The sequence below is a fragment of the Camelus bactrianus genome, chromosome 1 (assembly GCF_048773025.1).
Source record: "Camelus bactrianus isolate YW-2024 breed Bactrian camel chromosome 1, ASM4877302v1, whole genome shotgun sequence".
NCBI lineage: Eukaryota > Metazoa > Chordata > Mammalia > Artiodactyla > Camelidae > Camelus > Camelus bactrianus.
Window position 1 is genome coordinate 72041075 of NC_133539.1, and position 26237 is coordinate 72067311.

General features: G+C 40.3%; 1 protein-coding gene across 12 annotated transcripts in view; it reads left to right on the forward strand.

Annotated features, from left to right (window-relative positions):
* MCF2L2 (MCF.2 cell line derived transforming sequence-like 2) overlaps positions 1 to 26237 on the forward strand; it is a 207885-nt gene that overhangs the window by 151635 nt on the left and 30013 nt on the right. For all 12 annotated transcript variants that reach the window (XM_074367088.1, XM_074367109.1, XM_074367099.1 and 9 more), the window contains 7 exons: positions 5485 to 5551; positions 6657 to 6772; positions 7939 to 8008; positions 12091 to 12183; positions 12846 to 12938; positions 16456 to 16527; positions 18676 to 18801. In XM_074367088.1, coding sequence (XP_074223189.1) covers positions 5485 to 5551; positions 6657 to 6772; positions 7939 to 8008; positions 12091 to 12183; positions 12846 to 12938; positions 16456 to 16527; positions 18676 to 18801 — 637 coding nt within the window. The remainder of the gene's footprint in view (positions 1 to 5484; positions 5552 to 6656; positions 6773 to 7938; positions 8009 to 12090; positions 12184 to 12845; positions 12939 to 16455; positions 16528 to 18675; positions 18802 to 26237) is intronic.

Consider the following 26237-nt stretch of genomic DNA (forward strand, 5'->3'; position numbering starts at 1 on the left):
ACATCCTATGAAAATAAAGGAGGATGTAAAACTAAGAACATGATTTCCTAAGCCTGAACCCTCAGGACCTATTCTGCACTGAATGAAACAGGCTCCTGGACAGTTGGCCAGATCAGTCTCCTAAACCGTCTCCTGGGCTCCTGAATCTATTCTCACTGTAGCCTGGTGGACCAGCCTTCTCCATCCTGGCTCCTCCCCACCCCCACCCCACCCCCTCTGCTTCCAGACTCTGCCCCAGCAGCCCGCTTCCCACGAAGCCCTGTGTGTAGCCAGGACTCCTAGCCCCTGCTCATGTTTCCTTCTTTCTGGAACACCCTCCCATCTTCCTGCAAGTGCTCAGTCTTACAGAGGACAGTTAGATCTCACCTCCAAGACCTCTCCAGCCCACGCTGATTCCTTCTCCTTGCCGTCCTATTGCTCACGCAGTCACACATTAACTAATTAACTGAGGCTGTAAATGAACAGAAAGTCTATGACATTTGCTTCTTTTCTTGTGAGAAATGAAAAGACTACATCATACATTTTATTAGAAATGATAATCTATTTAGAGAATGACCTATGAGAACCAGGAGGGATACTCAGGATGATCTTTTGACACATGAAGAGATGGAAACCATGAGAAAGAAAGTGGCTTGCTCAAAGTCACCCTGCATGTTAGAAGTAGAAATAGACTTGGAAACCCATATTTCTGAAACCCAGTATTTTTATATCACCACACTAGTTTCATTTTAATTTGTGTTTTGTTTCATAATCAGCAAACAGGACTTTAGATGCACCCCCAAATACAGGCCAAGAGAAGAATCATAATGTAGTGGAGAAAACACTGGCTTTGCCAAAGTCAGAGACCTTGGGCAAGTCAGTGCATGGTTCTGGGGCTCTCTTTTTTCATCTGTAAAATAAGAATGAACTGGATAGTCTTTAAGATTGTATCAGCTCCTAGCATTTATGAACCTACTGGACTGTTGGCCCAGTGCCAGTAAAGAAACTTGCAAGTATGGTAGAGCATACATCTCTCACTTCTGATTCCTCCTCCATGCTGTCCCCCTTGGCCTGGGACATACTTCCCCATCCTTGTCCCCTTGCTTGCTTTTTTCAAAACTCTGCCTAAACTTCACTCCACTCAACTCAAAATTGGCAGTGTCTCTTCCCACCCCTGGCTTAATTCTGGCCCCTTCTGTGCACCTGACTCCTCTGACTACCTGGTACTCTGCACTGGAGTCATTAATTTTCTTGTCTCTGCCATTAGACTAAGGCATTATGTATCATATCCCAAGTATCTATCATGGTGCCTGGCTCATAGTAGAGAGCTAATACATGCTTGTTACATGGTACTAATGATTTTCATCTGGGAAGCAAGGAAAAGACTATGGTACTAATTTCACCTGAAGCTGTTAATTTTTGTGGAAGTAGGAGAATTGGAACTTTCAAGAATGATTAGAATTTGAAAGGAAGTATAAATTAATGCCAACACTGGTTTAACTAAGCTAGGTGGCTAAAAGGAGTGGGTCTGATTGGTGTTAACTTGATTGAATGGAGGAACATCTGCATTAGAATCATGCAGGGTGAAAATTGCAGATTCCACCTGTTTATTCACCCACAGCACCACACCCCCTCACCTTCTGAATCTGTGGATGTGTATTTACCTTTTGAGCAAGCTCCCTAAGAAGATTCTTTTCACATGAATGGAGAGTCTTGGAATCCTGGAAGGAACATTGACAGTTGTGGGCAATTGAAAGCTATTTTAAGTTTTTAAAGGGGGAGAGTGATGGCATAATGGACATGGAGCTTTAGGAAGGGCACAGACTGGTAGTCTACAAAATGGGTTGGTAGGAGTGAGATCTTAGAGGCAAGAGTGAGTTGCGAGGAGTGCACCAAAGTATTCAGGATGAGAAGAGTGGGGAGTTTGCTCTCTATGGCAGTATCGGAAATGGGGAATAAGCAGTGAGTCCAAGAGGCACGTTCAGAGATGGAAAGACAAGGCTTGGTGACAGATTGAATGTAAGCCATTAAGGCAGGGAGGAGTTTGAAATGACCATTGGGAGTTTTAGGGACCCTAGAAGAATGACCCTTCCACTGATGTGCATGCTGTTTCTGTCTGATGAGTTCTATTTCAACCTGATGTGATGTGATGTCTGGGAAGCATTTAGGTGAAGATCTATGTAGACCATTGGCAACATGGGCTTGAGCGTGCCCAAAGGTCTAGCAGGAAGTATAAAGATGTGAGAGAGTCAACAGCATGAGGGAAGAGGAGAGAAGGAAGCTGGAAACCTGAGTTCAGACCTTTGAGAAGCAGCAACATTAGACATGAGGAAGGAGGTGAAGCAAGGAAGGAATAGAGAAGAAACAGAGAGGTGGGTGGTGAATGGAGATTGAATAATAAAGAGAAACCAAAGGAAGAGAAAGGTTTAAGGTGAGTATTCATTATGACAGATGCTCTAGAGTTTGAGAAGGTTAAGAACAGACCTTTCAATTTGGCACAGAGGGTATCAGATGAAAACTAGATTTTTTTAAGGTGAAAATCCATAATACTTTCTGGTGTGTGTGATATGAGGAATAAATGGAACCTCGACACATCTGACTGACAATTAATGAGCAAAAATATATTTCTGAGAGGCTGGTTCCCAAGAGAATACTCTTCAATTGAAGAGCTGGGAAATGGAGGGTGACGAGGGATGAGGGGCAAGTGTTAAAACGGGCAACAGATTAAGGTGCATGAGTAAAGAAGAAACTTACCAGGAAATCCTAACATACACACACTACTTTAATGATCTTACTTACCAAATACTGTTGCATTCATTTTTTTTAAAAGGCACATTCTTTCCATTCTTGCCTCTTGGCTATGGTGTCATCTGAAATAAACATGAGGTGTCATGTAGGGTGGAACCAGATATCTGAAGCTCTATTTTTATGCTACCTTGAAATATGGCTTCAGAGAAGAAACAGCCCCTTAAAACATTATGCGTAATTTCCTCCTTAATGACCTAGGGTGTTGGTGGGGCAAGATCTACTTTAAATGTAAAACAAAGTGCCAGGATGTACATTAGTTTAGAGGATGCTAGTGCAGGCTGAGCTAACATCCTCAACTCTGTTCTAATTACAGTGCTCCACCTCTGGGTAGATATCCATCGGGACATAAAGTACTGTAATTTAAGGGTTTTAAATATCTTGAATACTCCCAATGTTTTCTGTTTTTCATCTACATTATATATACTTGATGGCTTTAGATATTAAACCCTTGAGTTTTTTTCTGTGAACAAAGTTATGTGCTTGGGAATAATGAAGCAGGCAATCATCAGCTAGACTCCTCAATTGCTCCCACTTTATAAAGTTATTTGAAAGGAAAACAAAGGAGAGGAAAGGAAAAAGAATGGCTAGCAATGGTGTGAGAACTTTTTTTAAAAATCTGAACTGATACGGAGGCTACCAGTGTTCACGGACTTCCTATTGTTGGGGTTTTGTCTTCAGTATCACTCTAAAAGCAATCACTGTTGACAATGTCTTAAGTTTCTTTGCATGAATTTTCTAAGCATATACAATTTTACATCTATGTATACATCCACACTAATTTTTACACAAATAGTCATACTATGCACACTGTTGTTCATCTTGTTTTTCTTTCTAATTCACTTAAAATACTTGGACCACGTCATGTCAGCATGATTCAATCAGCTTCATTCTTTTTAAAAACTGCATGGCATTTCATATATATGTACCATAATTTATTGATGAGCATTTAAATAATTTCTAGTTTATGTCTGGTTGTTGTTGAAGTTCTATTGTTCTAATTACAAACAGAGAATATATTTAGAAGTGAAATTACTGAGTCAAGGTGTGTGTGTTTTAAATTTTGATGAGATATTTCTAAGTTATCTTACACTTCCACCAATACTATCTGAGTGTGTTTCCACATCCACATCTGCCAGTCTGAACTGTCTGCCATGCTATAGAAGTTGACAATTGTTACTTCTTTTTAATATGCCTTTGTTGGATTAATGTGTATTGAGCATTTTTTTCATAAGACTAATAGCCATTTGTGTATGTGTATGTATTTCCTACATCATGTCTTTTGGTTATCTGTCCCTTGCCTTACCCATTCTTATGAGAGGAAAAGAAACCCTTTACTAGGATAAGCTACTGTTTAATAGATAACACACCAACAGTTCACAGGAAACCATAAGTGTATCTATTCTACATACAAACATTTGTACAAACACTGACTCACTTGGAGGCCTGAAAGAAAGTGTGCCTTCACGGCCTGAGGAGAGAAAGAAAGCAGCCTGTCTAGAGGTAAATGTGGGAACTGGCCTCACTCTTTCTGTCAGTTTTCTATTGCTGCATAAAAAATTACCACAAACTTAGCAGCTCAGCTCACAATTGCCCTGGGACAGGAGGCTGGGCATAACGTGACTGGCTTTTTGCTCAAGTCCCACAGATTAAATCAAGATGTTGGCCAATTGCTCTTCGCAGATCTCCCCTTCTAAGTTCGTGTGGTTGTAGCCGAATTCAGTTCCTTGCAGTTGTAGGACTAAAGTTCCTGTTTGCTTGCTGGCTGTCAGCTGGGGGCGACTCTCAGCTCCTAGGAGCTATCTGTGTTCCTTGCTACATGCCCCACCTCCTCCATCTCCAAACCCAGCAAAGTAGAATCTCCCTTGTGTTCAATCCTCATGCTTCCAATCTCTCTGACTTTTAGACCCAGATCTAAAGAGTCCATGTGGTTAGGATGTGCCCAACCTGGTAATCTACCTATCTTAAGGTCAGTTGATTTGAAACAAAACAGACTGGCAAAATCCCTTCATAGCAGCACTTATATCAGTGTTTGGTTGACTAACTGGGAGGAAGTGTGTGTATACTAGGGGCCAGAAATCTTGGGGATCATCTTAGAATTCTGTGTACCACACCCCACACCTTCTTTCCTCAAGCAAAGCAGACAGAGCCCATGTCTTCTGGCTTAGAAAAATCAATCCAAAAATGGAAGCATGGAATGCCACAGGAATGAGGCTGGACAGACATCCATCCAACCCCGTGCACAACGAAATGCATCCATGTAGGTCAGAGATCTTGCTACGAACAATGAAACAGCAGAAGGCTGGAGAGAAAGTCTAGGAAACCATATGGACGATGTAGGGGTCAGGCAGACCTTCCTGACCAGGGATCCAAACCTGGTATTTCTGACTTCAACTTTTGCCCTCTTGACCCCCATGCTATGGCCCACTGGAGAATAAGTCATTCTCTAGCTGCACAGATGGATCTTGAACCCTTTAACTTTGCCATTTCTTCTCATGCCAGTGTGATTAGAGTGTGCTTTTGTGAGATATTGGCCTTGGGTGTTCAACAGAACAGAATGAACTGACCACAACTTAAGTAGGTGAGCCACTAAGGGAAACTATATTGATGACCATTATTCTAAAAGAATTCTCAATCACTGCTTCCCCCTCCTCCACTGTCTCTCTCTCTCTTTCATCTTCCTACCTGCTGCTGATTCAGGCGCATTGTATGTGACTTGCTTGAGACCGAAGAGACTTATATAAAGGAGATTAAGAACATAATTGATGTAAGTAGATTTGGGGCAGAAGGCATGGTAAGTATTCAAACCACAGAAGTTTTGTTGCAGGAAGAATCTCAAAATAGTTGCCATATGTCTTTAGAATCCCTACCAAAGTTTCACATCTTATAATATCACAAGTGTTCTTTTAGCAGGAATAAGAACATACTTAATGACTATTGATCCATGTAACCAAATAACTTCAAAAAGATTGTACCAATGTTCAACTAGGGTCACCATACGCTTGCCAATAATGGATATAATCATTTAAATGCCTTTGGTAATTTAATAAGGGAGAGTTGTTTCTCATTAAGTAGCATTTTTTGCTTAAGAGTGAAAATTTGTATTTTCCCTTCTTTCCTAAGGTAATAATCTTGAGGAATAAATTATATGTATAAAGTTATAATAGAAAATTTTTACAATAAAATATCAGAAGAAAACTAAATGTCCAATAAAAAAGGGAATGATTGATAAAGTCATTATTCAACTATTACAAAATAATTATTTTTAATAACAGGCAGCAACATTAAAATAAGTGCTCATAAGATTAAATTAAAAATAATACATGTAGAAATTTACAAGCAGAGTCTAAAATGTATATGGGGAGTGGATATAGCTCAATGGTAGAGCAAATGCTTAGCATGCATGAGGTCCTGGGTTCAATACCTAGTACCCCCATTAAAAAAACTTATAAAATAAAATAAAATGGAAAAAAAAGACTAAAAATTATATATGTACTGTGATTATAACCATATAAAATAAGCTTTTAAAAAGTCATGAAGGAAATAAAGTAAGATAGTAGTAATTGCATCAGGTCACAAAATGATGGGTAAGATTCTTCCTTTCATACTTGACTTATACAACGTATTTTTAAAAATATATTTGTTTTTCCTATAAAAATTCCACTGTATTATCATTGCCATAAAGCCATCTTCTTCTGAAGATGGACACATGAGGAAAATAATATCCAAAAAAAGTATTTTGGGGAATGGCTTTCAGGAAACATGTATGCCATATTCCCCAATTATTAAAGTTTTGGTCCCTGGAGTGGCTAATTCAGATCATCTCTTATATGTTCCTATTTGTAAAACCTACCTTGTTTCCATCTCTGCAGGGATATATCATTCCAATGGATTTTATTTGGCTGAAGCATCTAATTCCAGATGTTCTTCAGAATAACAAGGACTTTCTCTTTGGGAATATTAGAGAACTTTACGAATTCCACAACAGGTATATAATCATTCAAATTACCAGGGAAAATGGAAAATAAGAGAAGGATGGGAATCAGACTGATGGAATTTAGAGTTGAAACTGCTTAGGTATTTTCAGGCTTAAGCAAGTAGTCCAGAGTCAGTGGACAGGACCCGGGAGGGATGGGATGAGGAGGAGGGGAGAAGCGCCACAGGATCCCCAAGGAAGAAGGGAAGAGACATTAATGGAGCATGTACTAGTGCCAGGCATTGACGCTGTAGTCATTCGTCAGTTCCTTTGCTTATTTATCTCCTCACATGTCAGTGTTTATTGAGCCCCTGTTCTGTGTCAGGCTCTGTGTTCAGCATTGGGAATACAAAGATGATGAAGACACATGACCACATACCTATTACCGTAGGGGAGTGCTGGGACCCAGGGTGTTAGAAGATGCTCACCGGGCAGTCACTTGTCCTGTTAGCCTGGTGTTGCTTGGGTATTGGGTTCCGGAGAATGAGAGAAGGAAAGGACTTTGGAAATCATCTTCCAGCCCTTTTATTTTACAGATAACAAAACCACAGCTTGTTTACTCACTTTACCCACTAAAAATGGCCCCAGGATCACAAGTTGAATTGATAGGAGGGAAGAGACTGCTTGGTGAATTGAACCACAGTTGTTTCCTTACCACATCTCTTATCTGTTGTTCAGAAACGATACTGAATGGAAATCCTGTTTCTTCTACTTTCCCTGGAGAAATTATTCAGCCCCTTTGAGCCTCAGGCTTCGCATTTATGAAACCCTATCTTGCAAGCTTTGGTGGAGGGTTAAATGAGATATTGTTCTCGAAGCACTTAGCTTATGTCTGACTTACAGTAAGCTCTCAATGGTCGTAGTAGTAGCAGCCCCAACAGCAGTTCTTGTTAATGTCATTGCCATGTAGCAGGGATCAGCAGTGCACCCAGTCTGTCTGTGGCTAGGGCTTAGAATTATCAGAACAGGTGTGGGTGGTTTCAGGGAATCCTGGTAATGTCACAGAATACCTTTTTTCCTTCCAAATCAGTGTGTTGAAGATGAGTCAGAAGCAATAAAGCCTGGACAACCAGCATTTTTCTATGTGCCTCTTAAAACTTAATGTGATTTTACTTGAAAAATTGTGTTAACCCTGTATGTGTAAAAATCAAAGCATTATTAAACTTTTCTTTCCCTAGGACTTTTCTAAAAGAATTGGAAAAGTGTATCGAAAATCCTGAACTTCTGGCACGTTGCTTTCTCAAGAGAGTAAGTCTGTGCTCCCAATAAATCAAAATAACCATGCAATTAAAGTCAGCCCTTAATTTTCTGTATAAGTGGAAAGGGCAAATAGAAACACTAGTGGTCTAGAAACTTATATCTGCCTTTAAATGCAAAGTGGGAGTCCTTTGCAGAACTTCAACCTATGTGAGTTGAGTCCACTTTGACTGAGCTCACACTGCTAGGCAGTTATGACTGCAAGCCTGACTTCCTGCAAAGCCCCTGAAATGGAAGACTGGCCCCAGACCCCCATAGTAGATGGTCCTCCTCTGAGTGACTAAGCTGTTTTACACAGCAGGCTTAAATTCTTCACTAAAGTTGTATTAACACTCTCAAGAGAAAGTGCTGGTATTAAACTGAAACTCTCAGAAAATGTATTTTCTTCCATTTTATTTTCTACAGCATCGAGGATAGTTCGAAAAATCTACAGCTTCTTTTATGCTTAGCACCCAATTTGTGAACTTCCTGTCCTCCAACACCATACCTCTGACCACTTACTTCCCTTCCCACCACGCAGACCTCTTCTCTCTTGCCGGTTCTCCTCCTGGCTTTGGCGCTCCCTGGGAGCTGGCACAGAGAAGTGCTGCCACCAACATCATTCCCCATCAAGTGCTTCCTTCCCTTTGGGAGGACTGTGCAGATGATCCCCATGTGCTCTGCTCTCTAAATCTCTCCCATTTCTTCTCTCTATCCCAATCAGCCCTTCTTTGCATTTCTTGATTGTTTTCGTTTCGTGAACTGGAGACAACAGATCAAAAAACTTAAATATTTTTCAACAGTTCAAATTATGGCTGATAAGTCTGAGAGCAGTATTTGTGATAACCTAAAACAGAAGTCCTCAAGTTTCGAGGTATTCAACATGATGGAGAAACAGAGTCTTCAACCCTCAGGGCCCTTGACCTGCTTGGAAGGCCCCTGCCATAGCACTGTCTAGGCTTTCCATCACAGCCTCACCATAGGTTTTCCATCCAGTGCCAGAATTCAAGATACATAAAAAAACCATTTTGTATTCAATCTGATTAATTTCCTTTTGAATTACCTTTATAGCATTATTAGTGTTTTATACTATTTTGCACTTTTGTGCTCATCAAACCACCATTGTGAAATCTAGTTGCAGAGTTTAGAAATATTTCACAACTGCTTATGTCATTATTGCAAAGACTTATAAAAATTGTTGGATGAGAAAAAGACCAGATTCCTGCGGGAAAAAATGGATATCATCACATTAAAAACTGTCCAAGTATGAGAAAATTGTTAGAGAATTACTAACTAAACATTTTCTTAGAAGAATTCCTCTCCTAAATTTTTACAAAGCTTTTTGTAGTCCCTCATGTTGGGAGAAACCTTAGAAAGCATTAATCTAGGCCACAAACTCTGCATATAATCCTATATGATTTATGATATTGGAGGCAAAATACAGATAATAAATTTTTATCAAGCACAAAGCTATTCCCCTGGGACAAATGGGGTAATTAAAAAACCACAATTACTTAATCTTTGAGAATCCTTGAGGGAACTGGCCACTGTTGTGCAAAGACCTGTATTTGTTAGCCAATAAGGCAGGCCCATAACCCACTATTTACTATGGCAGTTTATCTCTTCTCAGTAATATTTGCAGATTTCCACTTATCTTGGAAATGAATTTTGAAATATTGTTCTGGCTGAGTGTTTTAATCAGACTTAATAGCCCTTAGTATACAGGAAGATTCTGTCCCAGAGACCAAGCTCTATGTAGAATAATGTTTGTCAGTAGTTAACTTTGAGTTCCATTTGCTCTGAGATCTCACATAGTACAATGGAAAAAGCATTGGAGTGAGACTCAGAAAACTTATCTGAGTTGAGCTGCTTGCTATCAGCATGATCTCAAGTAAGTCACTCAAACCCCCGGAGTCTCACTCTCCTACACCATATAACAAGCTTCGTAATATCGGTATGTCAAGTTATGTGGAAACCAAGTAAAATAATGCATGCGGAAGGGCTCTACAAGGTAAAAAGTGCTTTGACAATAGCTACCACTTGTCGTGTACTCTGCCTGTATCAGGTACTCTGCATTTGTTGAGAGGTTTCTGTATATCATCTCATTTAATCTCACAACAATCAAAGGAGTTCACTGCTGTTGTGAGCCCACTTAACAAGTGAGAAACTGAAGTGTAGGAAGGTTAAGTAACTGACCTCAGACCAGATAGCTTGTAACTAACAAAGCCAAGAACTGAACCTGGGCCATCCACCACCAGAGCCTACAGTCTTCCTAATCCATAAGCAATCGTGTCTCCCTATGTGAATATGAGTTTTGGGGTAGCAATTTTTTAGCCTCTTGATATATTCTATAAAGAGGTAAGGGGAATTGGGCACTTGCATATTCTGCTAGTTAGTGCACATGCTCTCTCTAAGGAATTTTGGACTGAAGAACAAATTTAGGTCAATAGTTATGTTTCAGTACTTGAAGGCCTGTGACATTCTGTGTTGCTCAAAGTGCAGGCACAGGACCAAGGGGTGAAGTTTTCAGGAACACAGGTAACAGCTCAGCATCCTCCAAGAACCAGGTCCCTTTCTGTTACTGGGAGAGTTTGGGGATGTCTCCCTGGGTGGAAGGCTGGATCTCCAAAGTCTCCTCCAGCTTCTGAGAATCTTCTGGTGGTGAGTGTTGAAAGCAGTGAAACCTTGAATCCTTTTTGGAGCTAAAGGTCAATGTCTTTGTGCTCAGACAGACAAAGGGTGGATGAGACGCCTTAACCAATTTGTAGTGTTTTATAAGTCTGGACTTCAGGATGGCAGGAGTGTTACCCATGTCTAGGCCTCTATGCTCTGGGAGCCATTGAATTTAACAAATGTCCTCAACACAGTGGCTGGCACATCAAAGGCACTCAACAGATAGCTCTAGAGTGAATGAATAATGAAGGCATTATTGCTAAGCTCTGAATTATTATTCTAGTTTCTTAACCAGTCTGAACAACACTTCTCAAGGGCCAGCTGCCTCTATAAATGTATTTGTGTGTGTGTGTGTGTGTGTGTGTGTGTAATTTTTTCTGGAGAGAATAGCAAAGGACAGGGTTGCTGTAGTTCTTATAGTAAAGTGAAATGACCACTTACAATCCATCAGGAGAAGGGAAGAGCTACAGAAACAGAAATAATTCACCACAGTAATATATTTAGAAGAAAAATAGGAATAGTTGAAGCTGTAAGGGAGAAAATAACCCAATTCCACATGAAAGACATCAAGAGTGGCCTGAGCAGGAGGATAGGGACACAGAAATTCATAAGGAGGGGGCCACGTGGTCATCTCCACCAGAGCAGCCCGGGCTCTGTGGCAAGCACACCCACGTGGACCAGGTTCTCCTGATGGAGTGGATGAAACATGGCAAACTGACTCCGTAGGCTTGGGATGGACTTTCTGTCTGGGATATTGGCAGACATGTGCCCACTTCTCATGGCCTTTGATATAGTGAGAATATGGGTCACACAGCACGTGGAGCCCCGCTTGATCTCTAGCACTGAGATCATCGTGTAGATTTCCTGCCTCAGGGTCTTTTGCTGCAGGGTTGCCTGAACCACTTAGGTTTGTGTCCAAACTGCCACATTTTCCTTCTGGGTGTTTCTACCTTTTGGTCATTTCTTAGGTTTTTGTTTTTGTGTTTTTAGGGTTGGCATCATAATAATTGTAATATGGAGCGAGTGGGGAGAGAGAAAGAAGGAGCCATCAGCTACCAGCATTTTTATTGCCTGTTTTATTATTCAGTGCAGAGCTATTTGGGGGAGATATTGGTGTCCCAAATAAAGAGCCGAGGAGAAAGGATAAAGATAAAAATTGACTCCTGTTCATGAATTTACTTATTTACCTGTGTCCTATAGCTGCTCTCACAGTACTCTGTTCAGATCTGTGTAGTTTGTAACCCTCTGTTTACCTCCTCATCACACACTCACTCCAACATAAGATTATTTATTGTGTATCCCCACTTCCTTACATGTTGAAGATACTCAGGCCCACTGAATGAATGAATGAACTATATTATCCTGTCCACTGACTGAAAAAATGCTACCTGATTAATTTGTTCTAACTTTTTCTCACCCAGAAAGAAGATCTTCAAATATATTTTAAATACCATAAGAATCTGCCCCGAGCCAGGGCAATCTGGCAAGAATGTCAAGACTGCACCTACTTTGGGGTAATGTTGAGGTTCTAAGGTCTCCCACAAATTGTTTTCCCTTGACAATGTGTGCATCCAATTTTTAAAGAAATTGAAAGTATGAATTAGGCAGAGGAATCTGACATTGAGATTTAAGCTTATTAAAAGTCTCTCCTATGTTGACATTACACACTGGGAGTTTCAATGCTGCCCCGAGTCTCTGTGGGACAGCCCTGTGAGGAGCAGCTGTAGGCTGGTGAGAAAACCAGGATCCTCTTCTAGGATGGATTTTGCAAGTGGAACTAAGTCCAAAGGGTCACACTTTGGGACTCCCTGGAATGATATCAATAAGCCATCATGTACCCTTGAATAGACTCCATCACCCTTAAGCCCCAATTCGAAGACAGGCTGCCTTGTTTTCAGAAGGGTTTGAAATGCCCCTCCTAGGGGATTTGCTTTCTAAAAGAAATAAATGGTATGGCATCCCTAATTGCCTATAAAAATATTAGCCAAGCACAACCCCTTTCCCCTTTCTCTCATTTTACACACTGTTCCTGAGGGACTGAACAGCCAATCATATTACAGAACTGGTTGACACAGCTGCTCCTCCTGTCCACAAAAAGCCCATTTCACCACTGTGTTTAAATGCTGCCACTTTTGTTCTGTGTGTGTGTTAAGTTGTTTCTGTTTGCTTTTTCAAGGTATGCCAGCGTCAACTGGGTCACACACTCCCTCTTTTTAAGTACCTGAGAGGACCAAGCCAGAGACTTATAAAGTACCAAATGCTGCTGAAGGTAAGTTGATGAGACGTGCTTCCCGTGCCTGCTCTTTTCCTTAGACATGTAGAATTGTGGCTTTGCCTTCCAAAGGTGAAAATATGTCTAACTTACAGGCTTTTCCTGTCCCCAGGTCTAAATCAGCCTCCTCAGTGAGGAGTAAGAACAAAGAATCATAGGGACCTGGGAACGAGGCTAGTCTAACTTGCAGCCAGGGCATGAATCTCTAACAGGAGGCGGGCTTAGGGGAGCAGAGGTCCTTGGGAGCAGAGTGGGGACCTGGGAAGTCACCACACTGCAGGCAACTGCGAGGGTGGCAGCCAGGCCTCCACTCTCAGTGAGGCATCGACAGGTAAGAGATTGTCTGCTCCATTCTACCCAGGAAAGAGCTATGATTGCCCCCCACAGCCACTATTGTACGTGCATGTTGACAGTCAAAGGGAGACGGCAAAACCAGGTTCTTCTCCACTTTTGCGTTATGTACCTTCACTCTCAAACTGAGGATCTTTCTCAATAGCAACATAGCAGAATGAATTTTGCTCTGCTGAACCCCTAGGTGGTTCTTTCTTACTCTGACACCATCACACCTGCCAGAGAGCAGTCCCAGCCTACACACACACACACACACACACGCACACACGACAGGTGGCTTTGTCAAGGCTGTGTCCCCACCTCATGTGTGAGCAGAGGGAAAGTTCTGGGCGGTTTCTCCACGGTCTGTTTTGAATTAAGTTTTACAAGCAGCTCTTGCCCACTGGCTACTACCTCTTAATTAAAAAAAAAAAAAAAAGAGCCCCTGCTGTTTACTGGGTACCTTCCGCCGTGTCTTTCTTACTTAATCCCCACCATCAGACGTGCCAAAGGCTCTGGAGGTGGAGAAACTGAGGCTCGGGGAGGTGAAGCCGAACGCCCAACCGTCTGCCCTCAGCACGCGGGACCCTCTCGGCGTCGCACCCGCAGCCCCAGCTCGGCAGCACCGGCCCTGCCGCCCCCACTTGCGGGATGACGGGTCCTCTTGGCCTTGGTTTTCTCAAGCGTAAGGTGAGGATGCGAGAAGCTCCTCCGTAGGACTCCTGGGAGGAGCCGGTGAGCGACGCACGTGGAGACGAAACAGAGAAGCTTCCGAACCAACCGTGCGGCTGTTGTTTTACACACGGGACGGCGCACCAGCGCGGGGAGGAGGGTGGTGACCCTCCGCTTCCCTCCATGGGTGGCACCTGTCAGCATGTTTTGGCACCGCGTTCACTTAGGTCCTCATGTCCCTCTGACGGCCCCGTGTTTACTGTCATCAGAACTTTGTATGTCCTTCCCCTGGGTGCAGTGGGATGGAGCAGAGCTCAGTGGGAGTATTCACCCCCTGGGCCTGGGTGCACCCGGTACCGAAGGCTCGGGCTTTCCCACAGAAGTGATGCTGACGCAGTAGGTACGTCCGTGCCTTACGTAGAGGGCTGTAGGGCATAGTGATTGGAAACACAGACTCAGGAGTTAGACATCCTGGGTGTGGACCCGGGCTCTGACGCTTCCAGCTGGCTGCCTGAACTCAGGCAAATTGCTTAACCCCTCTCTGCCTCAGGTTCCTCACCTGTAACAGGAAGGTAGTAATAATACTCTCCTGGTGTGCTTTTTGGGAGCATTAAATGAGGTCACATGTGTTAAAAATACTTAGAAGGTTTGGTTGGCTTCATTTCACTGAGGAAACTAGACAGAATCACTGTAAACTATTCTTTGGGGGTCTGTAGGAAACCATGGGAGACTACTCAAAACAGATTAGTTTTTCCCATTGTTAAGCTCACTTTGTTTCTGGAAAAACAAGTTTGAACCATTGGCATGCTTGTGGAGAGAGGAAGAATTTGGTAATTTTCTCTGCCCTGAGGGACAGAGCTCATTCTGCAGTGAGAGAGCCTGAATGTTGGACCAATTGCCCCGTGCCTTAGAGTGGATCGCAGGATCCTGGGGTGGGAAAGCTTTTCTAGGTTTAAGAGAAAGGGAAAGGAATGATAGATTATACCATTAAAAACAGACACATGAAAAATTGGGGGAAATGTATTAGTAAGATATGTGACAAATGTCAGCATGCTTAATAATAGGCATTTAGAAATTAATAATGAAAAACAAAAAGGTGATATCTATGAAATGTTTAATATCTTTTCTGAGATATTATGAAAATTAACAGTCATGACAAAGAGTACATAGTGTGCATAATGTCTAATGAGTCAAGGCAAGTTGATTAAACAATATTAGTATATTACTTGTCAGCATACATTAGAAATAGTTGCAGTAAAAGACAACAACTTGCTTTCATTGAGCTCATACTTTCTGTCTAACAAGCTAAGCCATGTATGGAAACTATCAAATTTAATGTAGAGAACTTTTCTTGCCTGGATTTTGTTTAATATAAACATGGTTTGCAAAATGGTACATTTGTTTACAGTAAGTTTTGCTTATTGTAAGAAGACTGGTCTAGAATAAGTCATCATGCTGATTTCCTGTTTAGTCCAACTCATGTCATAAATAGATCACTGTTTTTAAAAAGAATTAATAGGAACAGATTGGTAAAAGGTGTAAACTTTCATCTATAAGATGAATAAGGGTCTAAGAATCTAATGTAAAAAATGATGATTATAATTGATGACTATTATATAATTGAAATTTGCTAAGAGAGTAGTGCTTAAATGTTCTTATCAAAAAAAAAAAAGTCTGAAGTGGTGGCTGTGTTAATTAACTAGATAGGGTGAGTCCTTTCACAATGTATACATGTATCAAATCACTACAATACACACTATAAACACCTAAAATTTTATGTCAGTTATACCTCAATAAAGCTGAAATAAAAACAAAATTAATAAAAAGATGAACAAAGGACATAGGCAGTTTACAAAAGAGTAAATGCTAATAGCAAATGTTTTTTGAGAGTTCTATCTCACTAGTTATTTGAGAAATCCAAATTAAAATAGCAGTAAGGCAGAATTGCTCTGTTTATTCAACTGACAAAACCTTTTTATTAAATGGTAGTACTCTATGTAGGCTAGAGATTAGTGAAACAAGCTTTCATATGTGGCTGGTGGTGACACAGTCCTTCTTAAATAACTTGGAAATATGTATCACAGCTCTTAACATTAACAATCGTACTTCTAGGAATTTATCCTTAAGAAAAATGTATAAAAATTATTGTAATAATAGTAAAATTGTTGAACCTAAATGTTTAACAGTAGGGGGGATTAATCAGTCATGATTTATCTATAGGATGCCACACTCTGCCGCAATTTAAATCTATCTTTTAAAAAATGTAATTTCGTGATAAAATGTTGATGATATGTTGTTGAGAAAAGCAGACTACACAGTAGTGTGTCCAATATGATTCTATGTTTGTGGAAAGAACTCTGTGCTGAATATACCATTTGTTCTTTCCCTCTTGTGAAAGACATATTTATATACATCTTCAGTTAGTTTAGTGTTGGCTGCAGATTGTTTGCACAGTAGCTTAAGTTGACATTCTACTTTTTGATTTTTCAATAAAACTTTTGGGTTAATGCAGGATCTGCTGGATTTTGAGTCTCCTGAGGATTTGGAGATGGACCCACGTGACCTAGAAGGAAGTTCAGTTAAGGTACTGGATATTAAATACTGTTTTATGTACTAACTGCTAATGGTATTTGTCTATGGGTGAGAGGACTTATGGCAATCTTGTTTTCTTTGTTTATGATCTTTGTCTGAATTTTCTAAAATAGTATATATCCTATAATTCATAGTCAAGAAAAAAACAAAAACTTAAAGGCAATTTCAAAGTGGGGATTTGTAATAGAAGTGGTAATATATTTTCTTCCTTCCACATAAAAATGTTTTACAGGAATACAAAATTAAGTGAAGCTATAAAATGCATGCATAAAAGACTGAAAGTAAATATATAAAAATTTCTACTGTGGTTTTTCTGCATGGTAGGATTATAATGATTTATATTTACTTCTTTGTATTTCTTAGTATATCCAATCTATATACATGATGCTCTGTTCCCCTCCAAGTGTGTGTGTGTGAATTCTAAGACAGCTAAACTTTCCTTGGAAGAATTGCTGGCCACACCAGATTGGGAAGAAATTTGTGGCTGGAAGTGGGCTGTTTTTAATTTTCTATTATAATATTCTGATTTTCACAAGAAAAACTTGAGGTATGTGTCTCAAGGAGCAGTCATTTGCATGCCGGCTCAGAATGTGTGGTGGGGATGCCTTGAAATTATAAGAAGCTCAAGGCACAGGTAATAACTTTATAGCCTGGAGCAAGTGGAGCTAGCCTGAGGGGTTTAATAATGTTTCTAAGAATTTTTCTGAGCCCTGTATCACACAGTTTAAAACTAGCCACCTGCTGGGTTTGTAGGAGGAAGGTTAGTGGGAAGGAGAAGGATCAGGAACAGTTGAGTCTCTAAAAGGAAGGGTTTCAAGTGTTTGGTAAAGAGGAAGATGTCTGGTGTAAGAACTTTTAATCCTTTATTGACATTACAATAAACTCAGGTGACAGCCTATTGTCTTTCACCAGGACCTGAAGCATATTTACCATGAGTGAGAAGGTAAGAATCCATGGCAGATGGTTTAGTGGAAGCAGCACGCTCTGCTCCGTTCATCAGCCCGGTCACTCATGACCCAAAGATGCTAATCTTCAGTGTTTAAGTAGAGATTAAGAAAATACACAACCCTCTGCTTACATCTTGCTGTAGAGGACAAGAAGACGTGGGGCTATCCTGGGGAGGGCAGCAAAGGGCTCTCTGTTCCTTGTTGTAGAAGTTGATGGGTTAAAAAACAAGGGGACAAAACCAAAATCTTTTTGTTTGCATTTACCAGATAATAGATAAATATGCTATGTAGATAGCAGTGTAATAAAATACAGAAACCCTAAAAGCAAAAGACTTTCGAGCTGAAACAACCATCCCTATCATGTCCTAAATGTCACAGTAGTAATAACTGGAACGTTGGGCCCCTGAATTAGCCATCACTGCTTTTTCCACTTAACGCTGGGTCTTTATGCTGTCTGAGAGGTGCAGACCACATTGGGTTACCTCTTTGGCATCTTTAATGAGGACAGAACATGGGGAGGCCTGGAGGAGAAGAGGAAGGAGAAAGCGCAGAGCTAGGGGAGATTCTATGAGGCCAGTGCCACCATGATGGTGTTTACATGTAAATCATGAGTAAACCTCCAGTTGGCAGCCCACTCTTTGCCTCTATAGCTTACAAATATCCTCCTCTGGGGGATGGTTTTAAGTATAATTTTACCCATGGGAATAAGACTGCCACATGAAATATAGGAATATAATACTCAGACTATACTTTTCAACAGGCCCCAGGGACAGGCAAGTAAAAGGGAGAGCAGCCTATTTAAAGGGCTGGGTTTTTCATGCTTTAAAAAAGCTCATGGTGTTTCTTTTCCCTTTTTTTAAAAATATATTTTTATTGAAATATGGTTAGTTTAAGGATGTTTCTTATAGAGCTGGAATGTAATGTCCAAGGTTTCATGAACTTCTTTCTTCACTACTTCAATGTGTAGAAGGTGCAGTGAATGATTTTGCTTGTATATCTATATATCATGTAGTTAAACCAGCAAATACCCTTAGTCACCATTCTCTGGGAGCAGGGAAACAGGTTGATGTAGCCACCTTCTCAGTCACTTCATGCTGGCTGAATCCATGGCTCCTTATCTCTGTCCTGTTTTCCTTCTTCCCTTGGTAGATGGTTTACCTTTTGATTTCCAACAAGGCATTTGGTTTCCACAGAATGGACCAAAGAGGACCAAGGAGTCAGCCTTTTCAGCTGAACTACAACAAGCTTTGGCCATGTTGGAGGATTTGATCAAGTCCTGTGAATTGGCCGTGGACCTGGCAGCTGTCACCGGATGTCCGGTATGTTTCATAGCAGGTGTTGGAATGTTGCAACAGAAGGCAGGCACAGTCTTACAAAGGTAGGAGATGCTGTAGAAATGTTAGAGAAATGATCATAGGCAAGGAATTTGACTCTGGGCAAAGTAGCCTAAATCCATCAGCAAACCCATGCTATGAGATTCCAAGCAGCACCTCAGTGTTTTTAGGAATCTGGAGTTGTGTTCCTTGGGGTCCTAAACATTGAAAGTGACCCACACTCCACAAGAAGCAGGAACTCAGGAGCCAGAACATACAGGGGCAGGGAAAGTACTGACGGAATAGTTTATTTTCTCACTTGTGGCACCATGAGAAGATTAAAAGATCTTCCTTCCTTTTTTTTTAAGTCCAGCTTTATTAAGGTATAATTAACAAATAAAATGGTAAGATACATAAAGTGTACAACATGATTATTTGATGTACATATATATTATGAAAGGATTCTCCCTGAGTTAATTTAATATATACATTTCCTCATATATTTACTATTTTTTAATTGGTCAAAACATTTAAATTCTAATCTCTTGGCGAATTTCAATTATCAACTATAGTCACCGTGTTATACATGAGATCCTCAGATCCAATTCATCTTTTTTTTTTTGCTTTTGTTTATTTTTATTCCTTTTGACAACAATCTTCTTTTTAATTCAATTAGCTATTGACATAAAATAAACAGCAAGGATATTGTACTTTATCAATATATCAATAAAAGAGCTTCCTTCTTGACTCATATTTTCTCCGTGAAAATTGCTTTGAAAAATGGGCCCTAAGTGAAAGCCTAGTACCATTTCACATCACAGATCCCAGAAGAGACCCAACAAACACACTAGGTACATCCCTTAATCCAAGTGCTTAAGGAGAAATACCAAAAGAGGGAGTGCTGGAGGGTTGAGCCTTCTCAACTCTGGCATCAGGCTTAACTCTGAGTAGACCAGACCCAGGCATTTCAGGCAAATCATCCTCAATCACTGCAGGACCTCCTGGGACTGGGACGTAACTGATCCAGATGGTTTTCACTGTGATGTACTCTGGATTTTGACTCAGGTGTATTTTCCATCATTGTCATGATAAATTACCCCAAACTTGGTGGGGCTTAAAATAGTACAAACTTACTATCTTACAGTTCCCGGAGTCAGAAGTACAACACAGTCTCACCAGGATAAAATCAAAGTGTCTGCCTTCCTTTTTGGAGGCTTTAGGAGAGAATCTCGTTTTCCAGTTTACAAAGGCCGCCCACATTCCTTGGCTCAAGGCCTCTTGCTCCATCTTCAAAGCCAGCTACGGTGGGTTGAGCTCTTCTCAGTAGGATCACTCAGACATTCACTTCTGCTTCTCTTCCACTTTTAAGGACTCACCCAGTTAATCCATGATAATCTCCCCATCTTGAAGTCAGCTGAATAACAATCTTAATTCATTTGTTATATAATTTGACATAGTCTCGGGTTCTAGGGATTAAGACCTGGACTTCTTTGGGAGGCTATTATTCTGTCTGCCACACAGGGATCAAGCATTCAGAGAATTACCTTTCACATGGATACTTTTCTTCTCTTTTTTTCCTTTTCACCTGGTTTTAACATACTGTTTATTGACATCTGGGTAGATGAAATGACCTTCCTTTTCTTTCCTTGTCAGAAATCAAACCATGCAGATTAATTAGGGGGAAAAAAAACAAAACAAAACTGTGATCTTTTTATTTCCCTCCCTCTTGGTATTTCTCTGGCCAGTGTCTCAGAAACAGCCCCACAATGTTTGCTGAGATCTGAGCAGCAATGCTGTTGCTGTCCCCTGGGACTCCAGAATGCTCTCTGCTTACTACAGATGCATGATTTAAGAGGTATTCATGAACCACAGTGTGTGTGGGACAGAGGATTATTTTCTTGATGATAATTGTTTCCTTCTTTGTCTAAGGAAAGTCAAGAGAGCAATTTGTTTAATCATTTGGGAGATCTTTCTGTTTTTCTTTTTATCTTTGAATACATGTCAGCCACCCCTACTAGATATCCATTTCCCTGAATCAAAAGATTGTCCTGGAAACTGTACACAGGGCAGGAAACTCCTAGCTATTGTTCTGAGTGTAAGAAACATTGGAGGAGGAAGTCATGAGAAGAGAATGATCAAATTTGAGTAAATAGCATTCTAATTTCATTCCAAGCTGGCTTTCATGCAAATAAGTTTATAGAATTCTAGAGATTTTTTTTTTACACCACATGCAAAGAACTTTTTTTTCCCTATGTATCCTCAGAATTGTACCTTTGACATACGCTTTATGGTTTCTTTTTCACTAAGACTTTAACTAGCTTTACTCCTAATACATTAGCTAATTTATCCTATTGAATCATGGAAGAGCAGGCATTAGACTTTTCAACTTTCTGATTCAGGAACTTTTCCATGGAGAAAAGAGTTAACTCACCCCAAATCACTCAGTCATTAGCGAGGACTACATTTTGGATCTCTACCCCCTGTCCAGGGTGACATCCTCTTAACATATTCTTCATCTGGGTCTGTTTCAAGTTTACTAACAACTCGACTACTATCAACTCAGTTATCATGATTCTGAGATTCTTTGTATCAGCTTTGTAGAACTGGATCACAAGGTGTTTACAATCACACGTCATAAGTAGGGATGAATCCAGAACTTAACCTCTTAGCTTCTCTACTTGACATCCAGTGTTGGCCTGGTTTTGTAAAGGAGATGAATTGAACTTGATGGGATGAAATCATTATTAAAACAACTAGAAAAATGCCCTTCTGATATTTATATTTTCTCCCTGTTGTGTACATTCAGTTAGTTCTTGGTTTAATTTAATCATGGGAAACTTAAAATTTTTTAAGAAAGTTTGTTTTGTGGAACACTGAGATGTAATTTCCCTCTCTTAAAAAAAAGAAAAGTTTCCTCCCTGTTCAATACAATGCATAAAACAGATGCATTTAGAATTCTTTTAAATCTTGACTTGCCAGGAACAAGTTCCAAGAATGAATAGTAAAAGTTGAATGAAATATTTTTATTTTATGAAATAAATGTATATTATTCAGTAAAGGAATTCTTTTTATTGCAAGTTTATTGTGGGCTAAGGTCAAATATTTTATTTTCTATTTTATTTCCCACTTTCCTTGACTGCAGAGATAAGGCTGAGCAAATAACCTTGACTCACTGGAATTACCTTGTGCTTCTTTCACACTTACACCACCTATGTCAAGGGGATTGTGAGGAGTAAATAAGGATTAAATCACAATTAAGGCACCTAGCACCATGCCTGGCACCAGGTAGATGCTCATTAAATGACCCAGATTTGGCTACTTAACCAGGTGGGAAAGGAAGGAACCCTTTTGCTTCTGGCCATTGTAATCATGGGCCCCTCTGTCCCACAGCTTCTGCCTTTCATTTCTGGACTAAGCTTTGTGCTAATTCATTTATCCAGATGTTTCCTGCCTCTTTGTGCAAGAAGCATACCGCCCTGTCCCTTTAGTTGTCATTGCCAGGAAGGGACACCTGGGCACCCAGAAGAGGTCTCCTTCTAGAGGCCATCTCCCCTGCATTCACTCTCAGCCAGATTCTTCATTTGGTTGATATCATTACATTTGAAATTCTTACCTCAGAGCGCTTACCTACAAAACATCCACACATGAAAATGGTAGCATTTACTAGATTATTTCACCATCATTTCCCACGTGGAAGAGACCATCTGACATTTCCTTTGCTTATTTGTTTTGGGCAGTGCTATATCTCTGAGCTCACACCCATCAGATTCATCAACACACCAAAGTGATGGCCACACTATTACATCACTAGTGGAAAAACTGGTTGGGGATATATTCATTTCCTAGACCTGCCATAACAAAGCATTACAAACAGGGTAGCTAAAAACCACAGAAACTTATTCTTTCACAGTTCTGGAGGCAAGAAATCCAAAATCAAGACGTTGGCAGGCCCATGCTCTCTCTGAAGGCTCTAGGAAAGAATCTTCCTTACTTCTCTCCTGGCTTCTAGAGGTTGCCAGCAGTGCTTGGCATTCATGGCTTATAGCTCCATCACTCCAATTTCTGCCTGTCTTCATGACTGTCTTCTTAATGTGTTTGTCTCTAGGTCTCTGTTTTCTCTTCATATAAGGACACCAGTCATTGAATTAGGACCCATACAATCCAATAGGATCTCATTTTAACCTAATTACATCTGCAAAGAGACTATTTCCAAATAAGGTCACATTCTGAGGTCCTGGGTAGACATGAATTCTTTGAAAATGCTTTTCAACCCAGTTCAGGGTCATCACTGAATTAGCTTCCTCACGGTTCTGAGTATTTAGCTTAATGTCCTCCTCCCTACCCACCCCCCCCCCCAACACACACACACTCACTAAATGCCAATAGGTGATTAAATACTTTCTAGGGCACAAGTATCTGCAAGAGGTTGTACATGTGGTCTCTGGACTTGGGACCAACTACAATCTGATTGGAAAGAAAGAATACATGTGGTTGCAAAATGGCCAAAGTTCATCCTTTGTCCTTGTCAGAGCAATCCCCTCTCCCTCTTCCCTTTGGAGGTGAAGTGGCCTCCACACAGGCATGTATCCTGGATCATGGTAACATACATGCACCTGTCCTTCATCAGTACTGTGCAGGCCATGTGCCCTCAGCCACCACAGGATGGGCCTCGAGTATTGAGATGTTGGATCTCATCACAAGCCTGGTCCTGGGCAAGTTTATGCAAGGTGACCTGGGTGATATGCAGCCCATCTGTTCAACTCAGAAGACCCAGCAATTTTCTTCAGTGACCTCCAGTGATGACAGGCTTACTAGAAAAGGCAACCACATAGCCTCAGAAGGAATCAGAACAGTGGCAGGACCAGGCTCATGGATGTGGGAACTAGACAATTCCAGAATCCACAGCAACTCTGGGGCCTTGGCCTGGGGAGGAGTTGGGGTTCTCCCCTGTGTGCTCTGCCTACTAGTGCAGGTGTGTCCTCTTCCCTCACTGCCCATTGACTGCTTCTTTCCCCCATCGGAGTCTTTTCCTCTTCCTCATAGCTCCTGGTGACTCACGCTCTTCATTGCTCTGCTTGTTTATCCCTTATTCTACCTCTTGCCCTGTCGTAAAGGATCTCACAGCTACAACTCCTGCTGCTTTCTGTTTCCTCCTCTGTTCTCCTCAGTTCAGACAGGGATCAGAGTGGACTCCCAGCACATCTTGTTTACACCAGGCCTCTGTGTTCAGGGGCTGGCACATCTCTTCACATCCTTTGGTCGATTGCTTACCAAGGTTCAAATGGCTGTGGCTGTGGGAGGCGTGAGAAGTGCAGAGATTATATATATGCACCCAATATAGGAGCACCTAAGTACATAAAATAATTACTAACAGAGATAAAGGGGGATATTGATGGGAATACAATCATAGTTGGAGATTTTAACACCTCACTAACATCACTAGACAGACCTTCCAGACAGAAAATAAATAAGACAACAGAAATATTAAATAATACAATAGAAAAGTTAGATTTGGTGGATATTTTCAGAGCATTACACCCCCAAAACATAGGATATACATTCTTTTCAAGTGCACATGGAACATTTTCCAGGATTGATCATGTACTTGGGCACAAAAGAAACCTCAACGATTTTAAGAAGATAGAAATTATCTCAAGCATCTTTACTGACCACAGTGCCATGAAACTAGAAATCAACAACAGAGAAACAAAGGAGAAAAAAGGAAAGCATGGAGATTAAACTATATGCTATTAAAAAACCAATGGGTCAATGAGGAAATCAAAGCTGAAATTAAAAAACACCTTGAGACAAATGAAAATAAAAGCACAACCACACAAAATTTATGGGACATAGCAAAGGCAGTGCTAATAGGGAAGTTTATAGCAATACAGGCCTTCCTCAAAAAAGAACAATCTCAAATAAACAATTTAACCCACCAGCTAAGGGAACTAGAAAAAGAAGAACAAAAAACCCCAAAAGGCAGCAGAAGGAAGGAAATTATATAGATTAGGGAGGAATTAAATAAAATAGAGATTTAAAAAAAAACCATAGAAAAAGTCAATCAAACCAAAAGCTGGTTTTTTGAAAAAGTAAATAAAATCGACAAACCTCTGGCCAAACTCACAAAGAAGAAAAAAGAGAGAGCACAAATTAGCAAAATAAGAAAGGAAAATGGAGAAATTACAACAAATAAAATAGAAATACAGAATATCATATGAGAATATTATGAAAAACTATATGGAACCAAACTGGATAACCTAGAGGAGATGGACAAGTTTCTGGAAACATACTGTCCACCAAGACTGAATCAAGAAGAAACTGACCACTTGAACAAACCGATCACTAGAAATGAAATCGAAATAGCAATAAAAAACCTCTCTACAAATAAAAGTCCAGGACCGGACAGCTTCACTGGGGACTTCTACCAAACATACAAAGAAGAACTCATACCAGTCCTTCTCAAACTCTTCCAGAAGATTGAAAAGGAGGGAATGCTCCCAAACTCATTCTATGAAGCCACCATCACCCTGATATCAAAACCAGGCAAAGACACTACAAAAAAAGAGAATTATAGGCCAATATCACTGATGAACCTAGACGCCAAAATCCTTACCAAAATATTAGCAAATAGAATCCAACAACACATAAAAAAGATTATACATCATGACCAAGGGGGATTCATCCCAGGGACACAAGGGTGGTTCGACATACACAAATCAATCAATGTGAAGGTACATCACATCAACAAGAGAAAGGACAAAAACCACGTGATCATCTCAATAGATGCAGAAAAAGCATTTGATAAAATTCAACACCCATTTATGATAAAAACTCTCACCAAAGTTGGTATAGAGGGAACATATCTCAACATAATAAAAGCTATATATGACAAACCTACAGCCAGCATAGTACTCAACGGTGAAAAACTGAAAAGTTTCCCACTAAAATCTGGGACAAGACAAGGATGCCCACTATCACCACTCCTATTCAACATAGTCCTGGAAGTCCTAGCCACAGCAATCAGACAAGAGAGAGAAATAAAAGGGATCCAAATTGGAAAAGAAGAGGTAAAAGTGTCACTATATGCCGATGACATGTTATTATATATAGAAAACCCTAAAAGGTCCACACAAAAACTATTAGAACTAATTGAAGAATTCAGCAAGGTAGCAGGTTACAAGATTAACATTCAAATATCAGTTGCATTTCTTTACACTAACGATGAATCAACAGAAAAAGAAAGTAAAGAAACAATCCCCTTTAAAATAGCACCCAAAGTAATAAAATACCTAGGAATAAATCTAACCAAGGAGGTAAAAGAATTATACACAGAAAACTATAAACCATCGATAAAGGAAACTAAAGAAGACTTTAAAAAATGGAAAGCTATCCCATGCTCTTGGATTGGAATAATCAATATTGTTAAAATGGTCACACTGCCC